Source organism: Narcine bancroftii, chromosome 3 (assembly GCF_036971445.1).
Source record: "Narcine bancroftii isolate sNarBan1 chromosome 3, sNarBan1.hap1, whole genome shotgun sequence".
NCBI lineage: Eukaryota > Metazoa > Chordata > Chondrichthyes > Torpediniformes > Narcinidae > Narcine > Narcine bancroftii.
Window position 1 is genome coordinate 43,436,135 of NC_091471.1, and position 14,451 is coordinate 43,450,585.

General features: G+C 45.3%; 1 protein-coding gene across 8 annotated transcripts in view; it reads left to right on the plus strand.

Annotated features, from left to right (window-relative positions):
- The window catches only part of c3h18orf54 (chromosome 3 C18orf54 homolog), a 39,966-nt gene extending 26,096 nt beyond the window's left edge, over positions 1–13,870 (plus strand). For 6 of the 8 annotated variants that reach the window (XM_069923918.1, XM_069923922.1, XM_069923924.1 and 3 more), the window contains 2 exons: positions 1,443–1,516; positions 13,682–13,870. In XM_069923918.1, the coding sequence (XP_069780019.1) occupies positions 1,443–1,516; positions 13,682–13,772 (165 nt within the window). In that variant the 3' untranslated portion in view covers positions 13,773–13,870. Of the gene's footprint in view, positions 1–1,442; positions 1,520–13,681 lie in introns of those variants that run through there. The other 2 variants (XM_069923921.1, XR_011353351.1) reach the window with 2 other exon arrangements.
- The last annotated feature ends 581 nt before the right edge of the window (positions 13,871–14,451 follow it).

A 14,451-nucleotide genomic window follows, 5' to 3' on the forward strand; every position in this document is an offset into this window, starting at 1 on the left:
ACATAAATCAGCCAATTTTTTAAAAAATTCATCTCTGATGAATTAAAAAAAAAGAAAATAAGCCTGATCATTGCCAGGAAGTTGCAGGAAATTTCTGATCTTTATCAAACTATGTGGTCTGGCGGTCTCATGAAGTGTGCTTTAACTTTCTAGTTGGATGGACCATAGGGGCTGGACCTTTATTAATCATTACTCCTGGGTTTTCACAGCTTAACTCTTTTCATTTCCTGGCTCACATCATTACTGCAATGTAACTTAGCAACTGCCTCTTAATCTTCAATCCTCAATTTGCTAGTAACTTGAAGAATGCTTTTCCTTTCATAAAACTTATCATGGCTGCCTTGGAAAAGCATTCTTGATGTTACTCCTTATGCTGGGCTAAAGTGTGGCAGGAACCTTGGCAGAGTAGTGCCATTCTCTTTGGGAATACTGCCAGGCATAGGATACTAATGCAGAGCTGAAATTTTTCCACTGATGAATGTGGATAAGTGCTCACTGATTGGTTTTATTGGTGGGTCAAGTCACTTCTTCCCCTTTCTGCATTACATGGACCTCTCTTCAGACTCCCTGGTCCATGGTTTTTGTCCCAATCCACCACTCCCTCTCCCATGACATCTCATTCCACTGGATAAGATGCAACCCTTCTCTCCATTCAGTACCCCAAATTTTCCAAGAGAAGCAGCGATTCACCTGCATTTCTTCCACCCTAGTTTACTGCATTTAGTGTTCACAATACGGCTTCCCCTACATTGGAAGAAACTGAATCAGATTGGGTAATGGCTTTGCAGAGGACATGCTCAGACTGCAAGTGTGACCCTGACCTTCCTGTTTGTTGCCTGCCACTTGAATTCTCAAGCCAATTCTGGCCTTCCTGTCTGTAGCCTCCACTACTGCCATGCTGAGGACCAGTGTAAACTAGAAGAGCAACATCCTATCTTCTATCTACACATTTCTCAATCTTCTGGAATGAATGTTAAATTTTCCGACTTTGGGAAAGCTGTGTTCTCATCGTTCTCCATTATCGTAATTTTGTCACTGTTCTTAAAATGCTTTGCTAAAGGTTAGTGTTTGTGTTTCATATCCCCCGACCCATCTGAACCTTTCTTCTTTTCACTCTTACATCTTGCTCCTCATTCCTCCCTCCCTGCTCTGCTTTGAAGGCCCTCTGCTCTTTCGCCCAGTTCCGAGAACGGGTATCTGATGCAAGGCATTAACTAGATCTCTTTCCACCATTGCTGCTTGACTGGCTTAATTCTTCCAGCATTTTGGTTTTTGTATCTAACCCTAACCCCCTTTTTTTTTTTCTTTTTTTTTCTTTTTTTTTTCCTTTTTTTTTATTTTAAACTAATGAAAACCATGTGCCTCTGAGACTGTTTAGAATATATATTGTAAAATTATTGTTTTTTTATGCACTTATTAAATAATGCTTTTCTTTCGACTAGATACCTAAAAATGTTGAGCCTCAAACCCTCGACCTGGATTTTGAAGAGGCACCAGGCAGCAAGTCATTACAAAGGTAGTTGGTGTATAAATGTGTCCTATCTGGAGATGTAATGTTGGGTTGTCAGTGATGTCAGGTGATCAAACTATCAAAGAGCTGAAGTGCCAGTTGATGAAGTGGACAAAGACAATGTGGTCAAACAATAATCATGGCTTTTATTAGCAGAAACTCATGGTACAATAATGAAAGACAATAGATGCATACACAGTTATATCCAAGGGGAGTGTCCTTAACAGTAGAGATAATGCACAGCCAATGTTAGTACAGCAAGGCTTGCCAGAGGGGAGACAGGCAGCTTGGCAGACATTCACCACAGTCTCCCCCTGGCAAAAGAAGGGTTGAAATCAAAAGAACAGCTGCTAGGAAAGACTGAAGCAAGCGATACATGGATAACCATGTTTGGCCTTGAGATACTCTAACAGCCAAAATACGTCAATATCGAGCAAGCAATCAAAATATAATGAGATATTTAATATGTCAGCCTATCAGGTTGTTTATGAATTTTGGTACTTCGTCTCAAAACAGGTGGCTCCTTTGCAACCTTGGGAACTGGTACAGGTCCTGGGTCTGTAATGTGGGAAGGACTGACTTCTGGAACCCATTCCAGAATCGCCAGTGTGAGGGAGTGGAGCGTCAGCATGGCCATCTGAAAGCTTACTAGGGGTCACAGGCTAGGGGGGCGGGGGGTGAGTCCAACCTCTCAGGCTCCCTCTGAGTAGGGGTGCAAGGAAGGGGCGAACCAGGTGAGGCCAGATCTCTTAGGGGTACAATGTCAGTACTCCCATCTGGGAATTTAACATGAGCGTAGTTGGGGTTAGTATGCAATAGCTGAACTGGTTGGACTAGGGAGTCTGTTTTACGCGCCAGAGCGTGGCTCTTCAGTAGCACAGTTCCAGGCTCATATAAACAGGCTGGCCAGTCCATCACAGTTCCTGATTTCCTAGGAAAGGCAAACATACGTTCATGAGGTGTTTGATTTGTTGCAGTACACAATAAAGACCGAATAAAATGTAATGCCTCAGGCAGCACCTCCTGCCACCATGTGTAACCATGTGTTTTTAAAGCAAGATTAACAGTTTTCCAGACTGTAGCATTAGCCCTTTCAACTTGCCCATTGCCCTGCGGGTTGTAGCTCGTGGTACGGCTGGTGGCAATCCCCTTTCGTAGCAGGGCTCGCCGCAGATCAGCGCTCATGAATACTGAGCTTCTATCGGTATGAATGTAATTAGGAAGACCAAAAATGCTGAAAATTCTGTCAAGTGACTTAATGACAGATGCTGATGAGACGTCAGGGCAGGGTATCGCAAAGGGAAACCTGGAATATTCGTCAGTTACAGTAAGGAAATATACATTTTTGTTGTTGGAAGGTAACGGCCCTTTTAAATCTAAGCTAATCCTCTCAAAAGGTCGGGTTACCTTGATGAGAGTGGCTTCTGGAGCTTTGAAGTATTGCAGTTTGCATTCTGCGCAAACAGGACAGCTTTTAGTCAGTTTCCTGACTTCTTCCAGAGAGTAAGGAAGGTTGTTAGCCCTTATGTAGTGGAAGAATCTCGTGACTCCTGGGTGGCACAGTCTGCTATGGATCTCTTTTAGCCTCTCCAGCTGAGCACCAGCAGCAGATCGTGACAATGCGTCAGAGGGATCATTTAACCTGCCCGGTCTCATAATTATAAGTTGAGAGTTCGATTCGCCAGCGTGCCATCTTATCATTCTTGATTTTACTTTAGTGTTTAGTACTGAACATGTAGGCTACAGATTTCTGATCAGTGACAAGAGTAAATTTTCTGCCGGCTAGAAAGTGTCTCCAGTAGCGAACAGCTTCTTTTTCAATGGCAGGATGTTTAAGTTCAGTTTCGCGTAACATGCAGGAGAAGAATGCCACAGGTCAGCCCTTTTGATTAAGGGATCGGCACAATCTGAAGCATCAGTTTCCACTTGGAATGGGACATCCTCGTCAATGAACGAGAGTGCAGCTTTGGCAATGTCAACTTTAATTCTCTCAAAAGCCTTCAAGGTCATTGGAGAGAGAGAGGAAAAGATTTAGTGTCAAACAGAGGGCATGCCTTCATGGCATAGTCCCGAACCCATTTGCAGTAGTAGGAAAAGAATCCCATACACCTTTTAAGGGCTTTTGCTGAGTTTCGGGGTGGTAACTTCTTAAGGGAGGCCATTCTTTCCGGGTGGGGGCAGATTTCACCCTTGCGGACAATGTAGCCCAGAATGGGTAGCTCTGTCGCATTGAACACACATTTGCCCTCATTAATTGCAAGGTTGAGTTCTTTAGCTGTTGTCGTGCTCAGCCTGTGTTTCCCACAGATAATGACGTTATCCAGATAGGGAAACGTACCCTGTAACTCATACGTCCTAACAATCTTATCCATTTCCCTCTGAAACACTGACACACCATTAGTGACTCCAAAAGGTACTCTTTTAAACTGGTACAACCCCCCCCCCCCCATTAGCTTCAAAGGTTGTATAGGGTCGTTCTTTTTTTTTAATGGGGATTTGGTTGTAAGCTGCTTTGAGGTCGATAGTGGAGTACACTTTGTATTGTGCTATCTGATTAATCATTTCATTGATGCGTGACAGGGGGTAGGCATCCAGGTTAGCATAATGGTTGATTGTCTGGCTGTAGTCAATAGCCAGTCATTTCTTAGTGTGATTTTTCACAACTACCACCTGGGCTCCCCACGGACTCTTACTGGGTTCAATTACTCCCTCTTTAAGCAATCTCTGGGTCTCAGCTTTGATAAACTCACAATCCTATTTGCTGTAAGAACGGCTCTCATTGGAAATTGGCCGACACTCGGGGGATAAATCACTGAAAAGGGAGGGAGCTTTGATCTTTAATGCGGACAGACTGCAGTAACTAGCGTGGGGGATGGTAAGTGTGGGTAGTGGCCCACCAAAATTTAACACTACACTGTTCATCTGAGATTGAATATCTAACCCCAGTACCACATGGGAGCAGAGCTCCGGCATAATAAAGAGCCACACAGCAGCCAGGCAATGTCCCTGCAAATTTAAAGTAACTTTACACTTGTCCCGTACAGTTTTTGTAAGTTCACTACAAAAGCCATTGATATCTTTTGGTTCGCTGGATATCTCTGCAAATTTAAGGCTCTGGCAACTCTCTCATGGATGTAGCTGTCAGCACTCCTCGAGTCTATTAGACAATCAAAAGTCTCACCATTCACCTCCCCCTTTATAGTCGACTGTTCCAGTCCGTTACAGCCCCCAAGCTTTGAAGTCATTTGAGCTATCACAGGGGATTCTCACCTCGCCGTCACTTCGTCAATTCAGCCTGCTCGTCTGTAGATTCCCCCTTTTCACCGTTGTCTTCCATTCCTGCAGCTCCAGGACTCATTTTCTTGGTGCTTCTCTTCTTATTATTATCAGTGGGAGTACTTTTCACCTTACACACTTTAGCAAAGTGGCCGAGTTTCCCACAATAGCTGCAGGTAGCAAATCGAGCCAGGCACTTCTGTCTGGGTGCCAGCTCTTATCACAGAGGTAGCATTTTTCAGGAGTTTGCCTTTTTCTTTCCTTTGAGGTTCCAGCACTCCTGGATGTTTCCTTTTCAGTTTCTAGCATTTCATTGGACCGCATGGCACTTCTCAGTGTTTTGGCTAGAGTGACTGCCAGTCGTAGGTTATGCGCTCCGTCTCCAACAGCCTCTGTCGGATGTAACTAGAGTCAATCCCGTTGACTGAAGAATCCAGCTTCAAGGCATTGCGGTGTGGTTGCACATTGGCTGACCTGACATCACATTCATTTGCCAGTGAGTCGAGAGCCAGTGCATAGGCAGCATCACTTTCCCCGGGTTTCTGGTATCTAGTCTGCAACTGGTGTTGAGCAAGCGCCACATTCCGTGGCACCGCATAGTAAGCAGACAGACTATAGCCAGAGTGGTAGCTCCTTGCATTACGGCGAAAGGGACCTCACCCAGCAGAGAGTTCAGGTGGCCCCACTGTATCACCTCATCGACCACGTTGTTTCGAGCCATGTAGTAATCGAAACAAGCAATCCAGTGGTTGAAAATTTCTCTGGCCCTCGGGGCAGACTGGTCGATTATCAGCCACTTTGGCTTGAGTGCTGCATCCATTTCTGCTAATAAAATTGAAGTGCCAGTTGATGAAGTAGACAAAGACAATGTGGTCAAACAATAATCATGGCTTTTATTAGCAGAAACTCATGGCACAATAATGAAAGACAATGGGTGCATACACGGTTATACCCAAGGGGAGTGTCCTTAACAGTAGAGGTAATGCACAGCCAATGTTACTTCAGCAAGGCTCACCAGGGGGGAGACAGGCAGCTTGGCAGACATTCACCACAGGAGCAAAATGTGGGCTGTGACTCATTTAATCAGGCAGATTATTCATCCATGACATTGTTACCTCTGGACCTAACTCACCTGGGGAAGCCGAGGTCGGACACATATGCACTCTGTGTATCAGAGTGGTGCAAACTGCTGTCGTGACAATAGTGCCGGCACCCGCAGACAAAGTAGCTCAGTCTCCTTTCTTCCACTGAAACGACTAGGTAAGCACACTGACAAACTGTTACGGGCGGCAGTGCTAACACCCATGAACAAAGCAACTCAGCCTCTTGTTTGCTGAAGCTGCCAGGTAACCATGCACACACAGGCCGACCGTCTGACAGACTGCCCTCCGACCAACTGACCAACCTGTTCAAAATTCAGCGCACTGGGCCCTTCAACTGCCCCAGCGCATGCCTTCCGCTCTTCTGATTGGAGAAAGGTTGACTACAGCAGGCGCACTCTCTGCGCTTCCAGCGCATTTCCCGGTACTGTTTCAGCGCTTCCCATGCAGCTGTCATTTTTCCCAGCGCTACTTCAGCGCTTCACAGCAGCGCATGATCCTTTCCCTCCCACTGTAGGTTCAACCCTGTCCCTTGTCGAAAATAAAGTTGTCCAGGGTCCATAACAAAACAAAGAACTGTAAACAAATAAGAAATGAAAACAAACTGTAATACAAAGCGATCAAAAAGATAGGTGGAATAGTGGATAATGAAGAAGGTTTTCAAGGATTGCAGAGGGATTTGGGCTGCTCAGAAAAGTGGGCTGAAAAATGGCAGATGGAATTTAATGCTGATAAGTGTGAGGTGCTTCATTTTGGTAAGAAGAATCAGAATAGGACATATGTGGTAAATGGGAGAGCATTGAGGAATACAGAAGAGCAGAAAGATTTAGGAGTAACGGTACATCGTTCCCTGAAGGTAGAAACTCACGTGAATAGGATGGTGAAGAAGGCTTTTAGTATGCTGGCCTTTATCAATCATTGCATGGAATATAGGAGTTGGGAGGTGATGTTGAGATTGTATAAGACGTTGGTGCGGCCTAATTTGGAGTTCTGTGTGCAGTTCTGGTCGCCTAATTATAGGAATGATATAAACAGAGTGGAGAGAGTGCAGAGAAGGTTTACCAGAATGTTACCTGGGTTTAAGCATCTAGAGTATAGGGAGAGATTGGACAGATTAGGTCTTTATTCTTTGGAGCGTAGAAGGTTGAGAGGGGATTTGATAGAAGTATTTAAGATTATGAAAGGGATAGACTGAGTGGATGTGGATAGACTATTTCCGTTAAGAGGAGGAAAGATTAAAACAAGAGGACATGAGTTAAGAATTAAGGGGCAGAGGTTTAGAGGTAACTTGAGGGGGAACTTCTTTACTCAGAGAGTGGTAGCCGTGTGGAATGATCTTCCGGGAGAAATAGTGGCGGCGGAGTCAATTGTATTATTTAAGAAAAGGTTGGACAGGTATATGGATGAGAAGAAGATGGAGGGTTATGGGCATTGTGCAGGGAGGTGGGACTAGAAAGGGGTGTTTGGTTCGGTGCGGACTAGAAGGGCCTAATGGCCTGTTTCCGTGCTGTAATTGTTATGTTATGTTAAGAGTTTAAATGAGTCTCTGATTGAGTTTGCCATTGAGGAGTCTGATGGCGGAGGGGTAGCAACTGTTCCTGAATCTGGTGGTGTGAGTCTTGTGGTACCTATACCTCTTTCCTGATGGCAGCAGTGAGAACAGAGCATGTGCTGAGTGGTGTGGATCCTTGATGATTGCTGCTGCTCTCTGACAGCAATGTTTCCTGTGGTGGGGAGAGTTTTGCCTGTGATATCCTGGCCTGCGTCCACTTCCTTTTGGAGGGGTATTGGTGTCCACATACCCATCTGTGATGCAACTGCCACCACACCTCTGCAGAAATTTGCCAGTGTTTCTGGTGTCATACCAAACCTCTGCCACCTCTTGAGGAAGTAGACATGCTGACGTGTTTTCTTCAAGATGCCATTGGTGTGTTAGGTCCAGGAAAGATCCTCCGAGATAGTGACTCCCAAGAACTTAAAACTGCTCACCCTCACCACCTCTGATCCCCCAATGATCACTGGATTGTACACCTCTGGTGTTCCTTTCTGAAGTCAACAATCCTCTCCTTAGTTTTGGTGACACTCAGTGCGTTTGTTGTTGGTATACCATTCAGCCAATGTTTTCGATCTCCATCCTGTACACTGACTCATCCCCTTCCTTTATACAACCCAGTACCATGGTATCATTGGTAAATTTGTAGATGGTGTCATTGTCGTACAAAACCACACAGTTGTTGGTGGAAAGTGAGTAGAGCAGGGGGCAAAGAACACAGCCCTGTGGTTCTCTATTACTGACAGAGATTGTGGAAGAGATAATCTTAACAATCTGCATTGAATGTGGTCTGGAGGTGAGGAAATCCATGATCTAATAAAACAATGGGTGTTAACTCCCAGGTCTTGGAGTTTGCTGATCATTTTTAAGCTTCCTACCATTGCCTGAGAAATGATATCACCTATTCAAACAATTGCATAAAACATCCTACATTCCATAATGACTGTTCTCTGACTTTACAATCCCTCTTCAGAGAAAATTAATAATACAGGAACAGGTCATTTGGTCACCAAGCCTGTTTCTCTTCATAAATACCATCTTTCCACTGCTAAATCCTTAGCCCTTCAGGTCCCAGTGCATCTGGATGCTGTTCAAGTATCGACATCAAGCACCCTTTCAGGGATTGATTTAGAGAGCCCTGCTATTCTCAGGATGGAAGGTTTTTCCTTACCTCACCTCTTAGCAATTAGTTCATGCCCTGATTTTTTTTTAACCTTATGCAAATATTTTGTTCTTCCTTCATATGTACTGGGATGGGTGCCGGGAGACACTTATACCGACTCTGTCTGCCTTACAGCAGGCAGAAGGCAATTTCATGTATAATTAGATGTTCTGTACTATTACATGACAAAAAGGGATTTTGAACCTTGAAAACTATAACATGAGTGTGAAAGGATCTCCCACCAAGACCATGCTGACTGTCTCCCCATAGGTCAATTAATTCTGCCCTTCAGAGCATTTCCCAAACAACTCCCCTATCACTGACATTAGGCTCATTAACCTGTTGTTACCTGGCTTATTGCTGGGACTCTTCCTGGATAATGGAAAACATTTGCTCTGCTCCATTTGTCTGGCACTTCGACAGCACAGATTTAAGATCCCTGTCAGAGTCCCAGCAATTTCCTTCTTTGATTCGCGCACCAGCCTGGGATACGTCTCATCAGACCCTGAATATTTATCCACCTGTAGAACTGCCAAGATATCTAATACATCCTACTCTTCAAACTTATCTATCTGGAGCATGTAGAACATTCAACATACTCTAGAGTATCCCTGTTAAACAAGAAAGTCTGATGAAAGGCCCAGGCCTGGAATATTGATTACCCTTTACTTCCTGCGAGTGCTGCATGACCCACTGAGTTTCTCCAACACATTTGTTCTCTAGTCAGTCGAGGTGAACAGTATTGATTTAAGGTTATATTCATTCATTTAAAACTTGATATTGCTGGAAATATTATTTCAAATAAATATCGTCAATGACCTAACCCTGAGACAGGCACATAGATGTGAAGATCAAGAAAGTGCACAAATGCCTCTACCTTCTTGGATGTTTGCTGGATGCAGCACATCATGGTACCAGAGCCGCTCTGCTCAGGATCGGAGCAAGCTACAGAAGGTAGTGAACTCAGCTCAGGACATTACAAAAACTTCCCTCCCCTCCATGGACTCCATCTACATCTCTTGTTGCCGAGGAAGGGTACTGAAAGACCCAGCACACCCTGGGCCCACTCCTTTCTCCCTCCTCCCCCCCCTAGGAAGAAGGCTTAAAAGAGTGAAAGCACACACTAACAGCATAAAGCCAATTTTATTCCTGCAGCTATCAGGCTCCTGAATGAACCCCATAACAGTACTATTGTGCTGCCCTTGCTTATTACCAATTGATCTTCCTTTTCCTCATACGATACTGTAACTAGTGCTCTATTACACAGCTGGACATAATGCAAGAAATAACTTGTTGGTCTCTTCGCAATAGAACACTCCTGTTTTCAACACTCAACACCTGACTAATGTTTTCTGTTCTTTACATCAGAGCCTTGATATTCATTGGCATCTAGAGTTCCCTGCATCAAGAGAGATTCCCTCAATAAGCATCATTGAAAATGGGTTAACAGATTATATTGTTCATAAATTGATATTTTTTCCACTGAAAAAAAAATGTATTTTATTGACCTAAATCTCTTTGGGAAGCTGAGGTTTCATGTGAAAGGCAATATTTAAATATCCCGCCACCCCCCCCCCACCCCCCAGTACTTTCACTCCTATAATGCGCACACACGTATAATGTGAAGAAAATCTTAAATTGTGTTTTTAAAAAAAGTTTTCGTATAGCACGCACACGGTAGTATTAGTCAATCCTGTCCAGCACCTTCATAATAAGTCCTATAAAAGCACAAAAAAACAAAGCAACACCTGCACAGGTATCATTATCATCCTGTATAGCTATCACCAGTATGCGATCTAGCCTAATCAGTATAAAGGCCCTCACATTTAGTTCTCCTCACATATTACCTTTGAACTCTAGAGTAGTTTTGGGAATGTGAGGAATCAAACACAAATCTTATGCCGCTAACTTCAAACTGAAAATAGTTATGAGAGCAGAAAAACTGGCGACAGAGCGACAGCAGGAGAGTTCAAAGTTGCGCGGCGAAATCATCCATTCGCGAATGGAGGAAAGAGAAAGATGAGCTTGAGAGATGAACCTACGAAAATGCGCATGTCGTGGCTGTATGGCCCCAGTTAGAGTTTGACTTGGAGTGGGTTCTTAGTTGATGAGAACAAAATTAGGTTGTATCTACAGTTGCCATTCAGATGAAAGTAAGATTATTGGCACATGTGTTGCGTCTCTAATGGCAGTGGTACCGAAATGAGAGTCGTCCACACAGTACGAGGTAAACCAGTAACAACTTTACTTTTGAATTTCTCGCACTCCTCGAGGAGACTGTCCACTTCCTGTGAAGGGCACGCTGGCCTTAGGAAGTAACATCAGCATGTCCTCGTCCAACGGCATGCAACATGGAAGTGGCGCTGTTCTCCAGGCAATGCGTATTACCAACCGCAGTCTCCTCGGAAGGGAAGGGGTGCCCACCATGTTGTGTTGGATGACTGGGGCACTGATTCGGCCCCTCTAACTGCGCGGTAACTCGGCCTGCTACACCACCCTCAACCCCCCAGAATCATTGCCATCCTTTAAGCAAGTTACCATGCTGTCTTTGGGCAGGTGGCCTCTGTCTCTGACCTGGGGATCCTGGTTGGGCTGGTTTGACTCCAGATGCGCTGTCTTGAGGCGGTCAATTGTTAACCTGTCCTGCCACCTGTCAATATCCAAGGTGAAAACGACACCATCCAAGGTGAGAACAACACTGTCACACTGCAACATCATGAATGGGCCTTCGAAGGGACATTATAGGGTGTCCTTTTCTGTCCTCTCTGCATGAAAATGAATTTGGTGGACAGCAGGTTCACCAGAACATGGCAGGGTAGAGAGCCGTGTCGGGAAAGTGGCGGAGGTTTCAGTCTACCCGCTTGTTCCCTCAATCGCTGGAGAATGTCTAGAGCACTGGGCCGGGAGGGTTGAAGTGAATGTCCCCTGGGATGGTGAGTGGGGAGCCGTACACCATCTCAGCTGATGATGCTGGTAGGTCTTTTGGTGCTATGCGAATTCCTAACAGCACCCATGAGGGTTCGTCCATCCAATTAGGGCCTTGTAGTTGAGCTTTCAGCATGACGGTGGAAATGTTGGACGAGGCTGTTTGCCTGAGGATGGTAGGCCATGGTGTGGTGTAACTGGCTGCTGCAGAACTCGGCTAAGTTGGCCCAGAGCAGTCTGAGGTGATGTGAGCTGGGATTCCAAAGCTTGCGACCCAGTAGGAAAATAAAGTTCTAGTGCAAGTCTCTGTGTGGCATATGGCATATTGCTTCTGGCCAACAGGTAAAACGGTCAATTATTGTGAATAAATTCACATACCTTAGATTAAGGGGAGCAGTCTGACAATGTCCACATGCACATGGTCAAAGCGGCGCTGCTCCAGGTCGAAGCTCGAGCGGGGTCTTGGTGTGTCTGTGCACTTTGGTGCGTTGGTAGTCCAAACAAGTATTAGCCCACAGGGTTATATTGCGGTGGAGGCCATGCCTCACGAACTTGTCAGATAGCAGATGGACCATGGACCTTATGGAAGGATGTGACAGATCGTGTATTTGGTGAAACACCTACTGTTGCCAGGTGGCGGGTAGGATGGGTCTGGGAAGACTGGATACGTCGCACAGTAAATTTGGGCTCCCTGGTGAAGGATAGAAATCGATAACTTCAGGCTGGTGATGGCAGCCCGGTAGGCCTGGACATCCGCATCCTCTGCTTGGTCTTTGGCTAGCTGAGCAACATCGAGCCCTCCTGAGGTAGAGGCGATGGCTGATCTGGACTTTGGATTTGCCTGTGATGTGGCGAATGTTATATACTCGGAAACGTAGGAGGCGTGTGGTTGTTGTCTCGCTAACTACGGTCCGAAACCTTGCTGAGTACATGGATGAGTGGTTTGTGGTCTGTGTAGGTGACGAAAAGCCTTGCCAGGTACAGGGCCAACAGCTCACAGTCGAACGCACTGTATTTGAGTTCTGGTGTCCTGAAATGTTTGCTGAAGAAAGCCAGGGGACGCCACTGTTCATTGACCACACCAGCACTGCGACCCCCGCTCTCTCCGATGTGTCTGTTGTTCTGGCCAGGGGGGGAAGAGACTGGATGGGCCAAAGATGTGGCCTCTGCTAGTGCCACTTTTGTTGCCTGGAATGCATCAACGGTTTTGTGTGTCCATTTCGAGCACCTTTTCACCAAATTTGATGAGGTTGATTAGGGGTTGATGAGGGTAACCGCTCCCGGGAGGAAATGATGATAGAAGTTCACCATTCCTAGGAATTCTTGATTGTGTTCGGCCTGGGAAAACATCTCGCAGCACCATGGTCCTCTCTCGGGTGGTACAGTGATACACTAATTAGTGATACACTAATCTCCCCTTTGGTACTTACCCCTGTGACAGCAGGCAATGCTACACTTGTGCTTGCACCTCCTCCCTCACCACGATTTAGGGCCACAAACAGTCTGTCCCAGTGAAGTAACACATCACTTGTAAATCTGCAGTGGTCATCTGCATCCGCTGCTCCTGTTGTGGCTTCCCCTAAATCGGAGAGTCTGCACGTAGTCCAGGAAATTGTTTAATTGAGCTCCTTCGCTCTGTTCACAGCAAAGCAGAAGACATCCCGGTGGCCAACCATTTCAATTCCATGCCCCACTCCCACACCAACATGTCTATCCATGGCTTCGTGCACTGCCAAACCGAGGCAACCCGCAACTTGAAGGAACCACCCCTAATCTTCCATCTGGTCACTCTTCAACCACATGGTATTAACATCAACTTTGGATTCTGTTTGACCCCTCCCCTGTCTCTCTCTCCCTCACTTTCCCTCCATGCAGAGAGCCATCCCCTCCCAGCTCTTTTCTGCCATCTCACCCATATCCACCTATGACCTCTTACCTGTGGGCTTTTGTTCCTGCCCCCCACCATTTTATTCTGGTGCCTAGCTGCCCTTTGCTCATTCCTTGACGAAGGACTCAGGCCCGAAACCCGATTATGTAAATTTGCCATAAAAACATTGCGTGTGGACTGTTGAATTTCTCCAGCACGTTTGTGTTTTAAACTGCATGCCGCCTTGTTTCACTGAACGTGTGATGGTTGTGTTGTTTTCTTTCAACAGAGCACTCAGCCATTTGAAACATCTGAAGGAACTTGTTGACGATATTGGTGCCAAGAAGAAAAAAGAGGCTCAGCCCAATCAATGCAGCTGATAAGCAACCTGCGAAAATATTTTATCATACAGTATCTATAATGTGTAATTTAACCAAATAAACTTTTTTAATATGTTTAATTGATCAAAATAAGCAAACATGTTGTGATCTTTGACCATTTCCTTTCAATGGCAAATGACATTATTTCAAATTGATAAATCTTGCTTGGGCAATTTGTTCACCTTGGCCTGTGGGAAAAATGTTGTCTAAGAATTGTCCAAGATTCCTTTTGATGGAATATCAGTCAATTTGAGAATGGAGCAGTGGAACATAGGAATGGAGGTTTTCAACAAAGATTGAGCTGGATATTAAATTGAATGACACTTCCAGGCGTGAGGTCATCGGTTTGTAATATAAAGTGTGTGATTCAAAAGGTTGGTGGAAAGAAACTGTTCTTGAACTGAGACGTGCTGGTTTTCATGCTTCTGTACCTTCTGTCTGAAGGATGCAGGGAGAAGAGGTTGTGACCAGGGTGCTGGAGATCCTTTATGACATTGGCTGCCTTCTTGAGTGAGTGCTTGACATAGATGTCTCCAATCGATTAGAGGTCTGTAATAAACCTGACCATGTTTGGTACCTACTGCAGATTTCTGAGTTGCTGGGCACTTGATTGCCAAACCAAGCTGCAATGCTGGTCGACAGTGCATATGTAGAGGTTTGATAGACCAGCCGATATGCC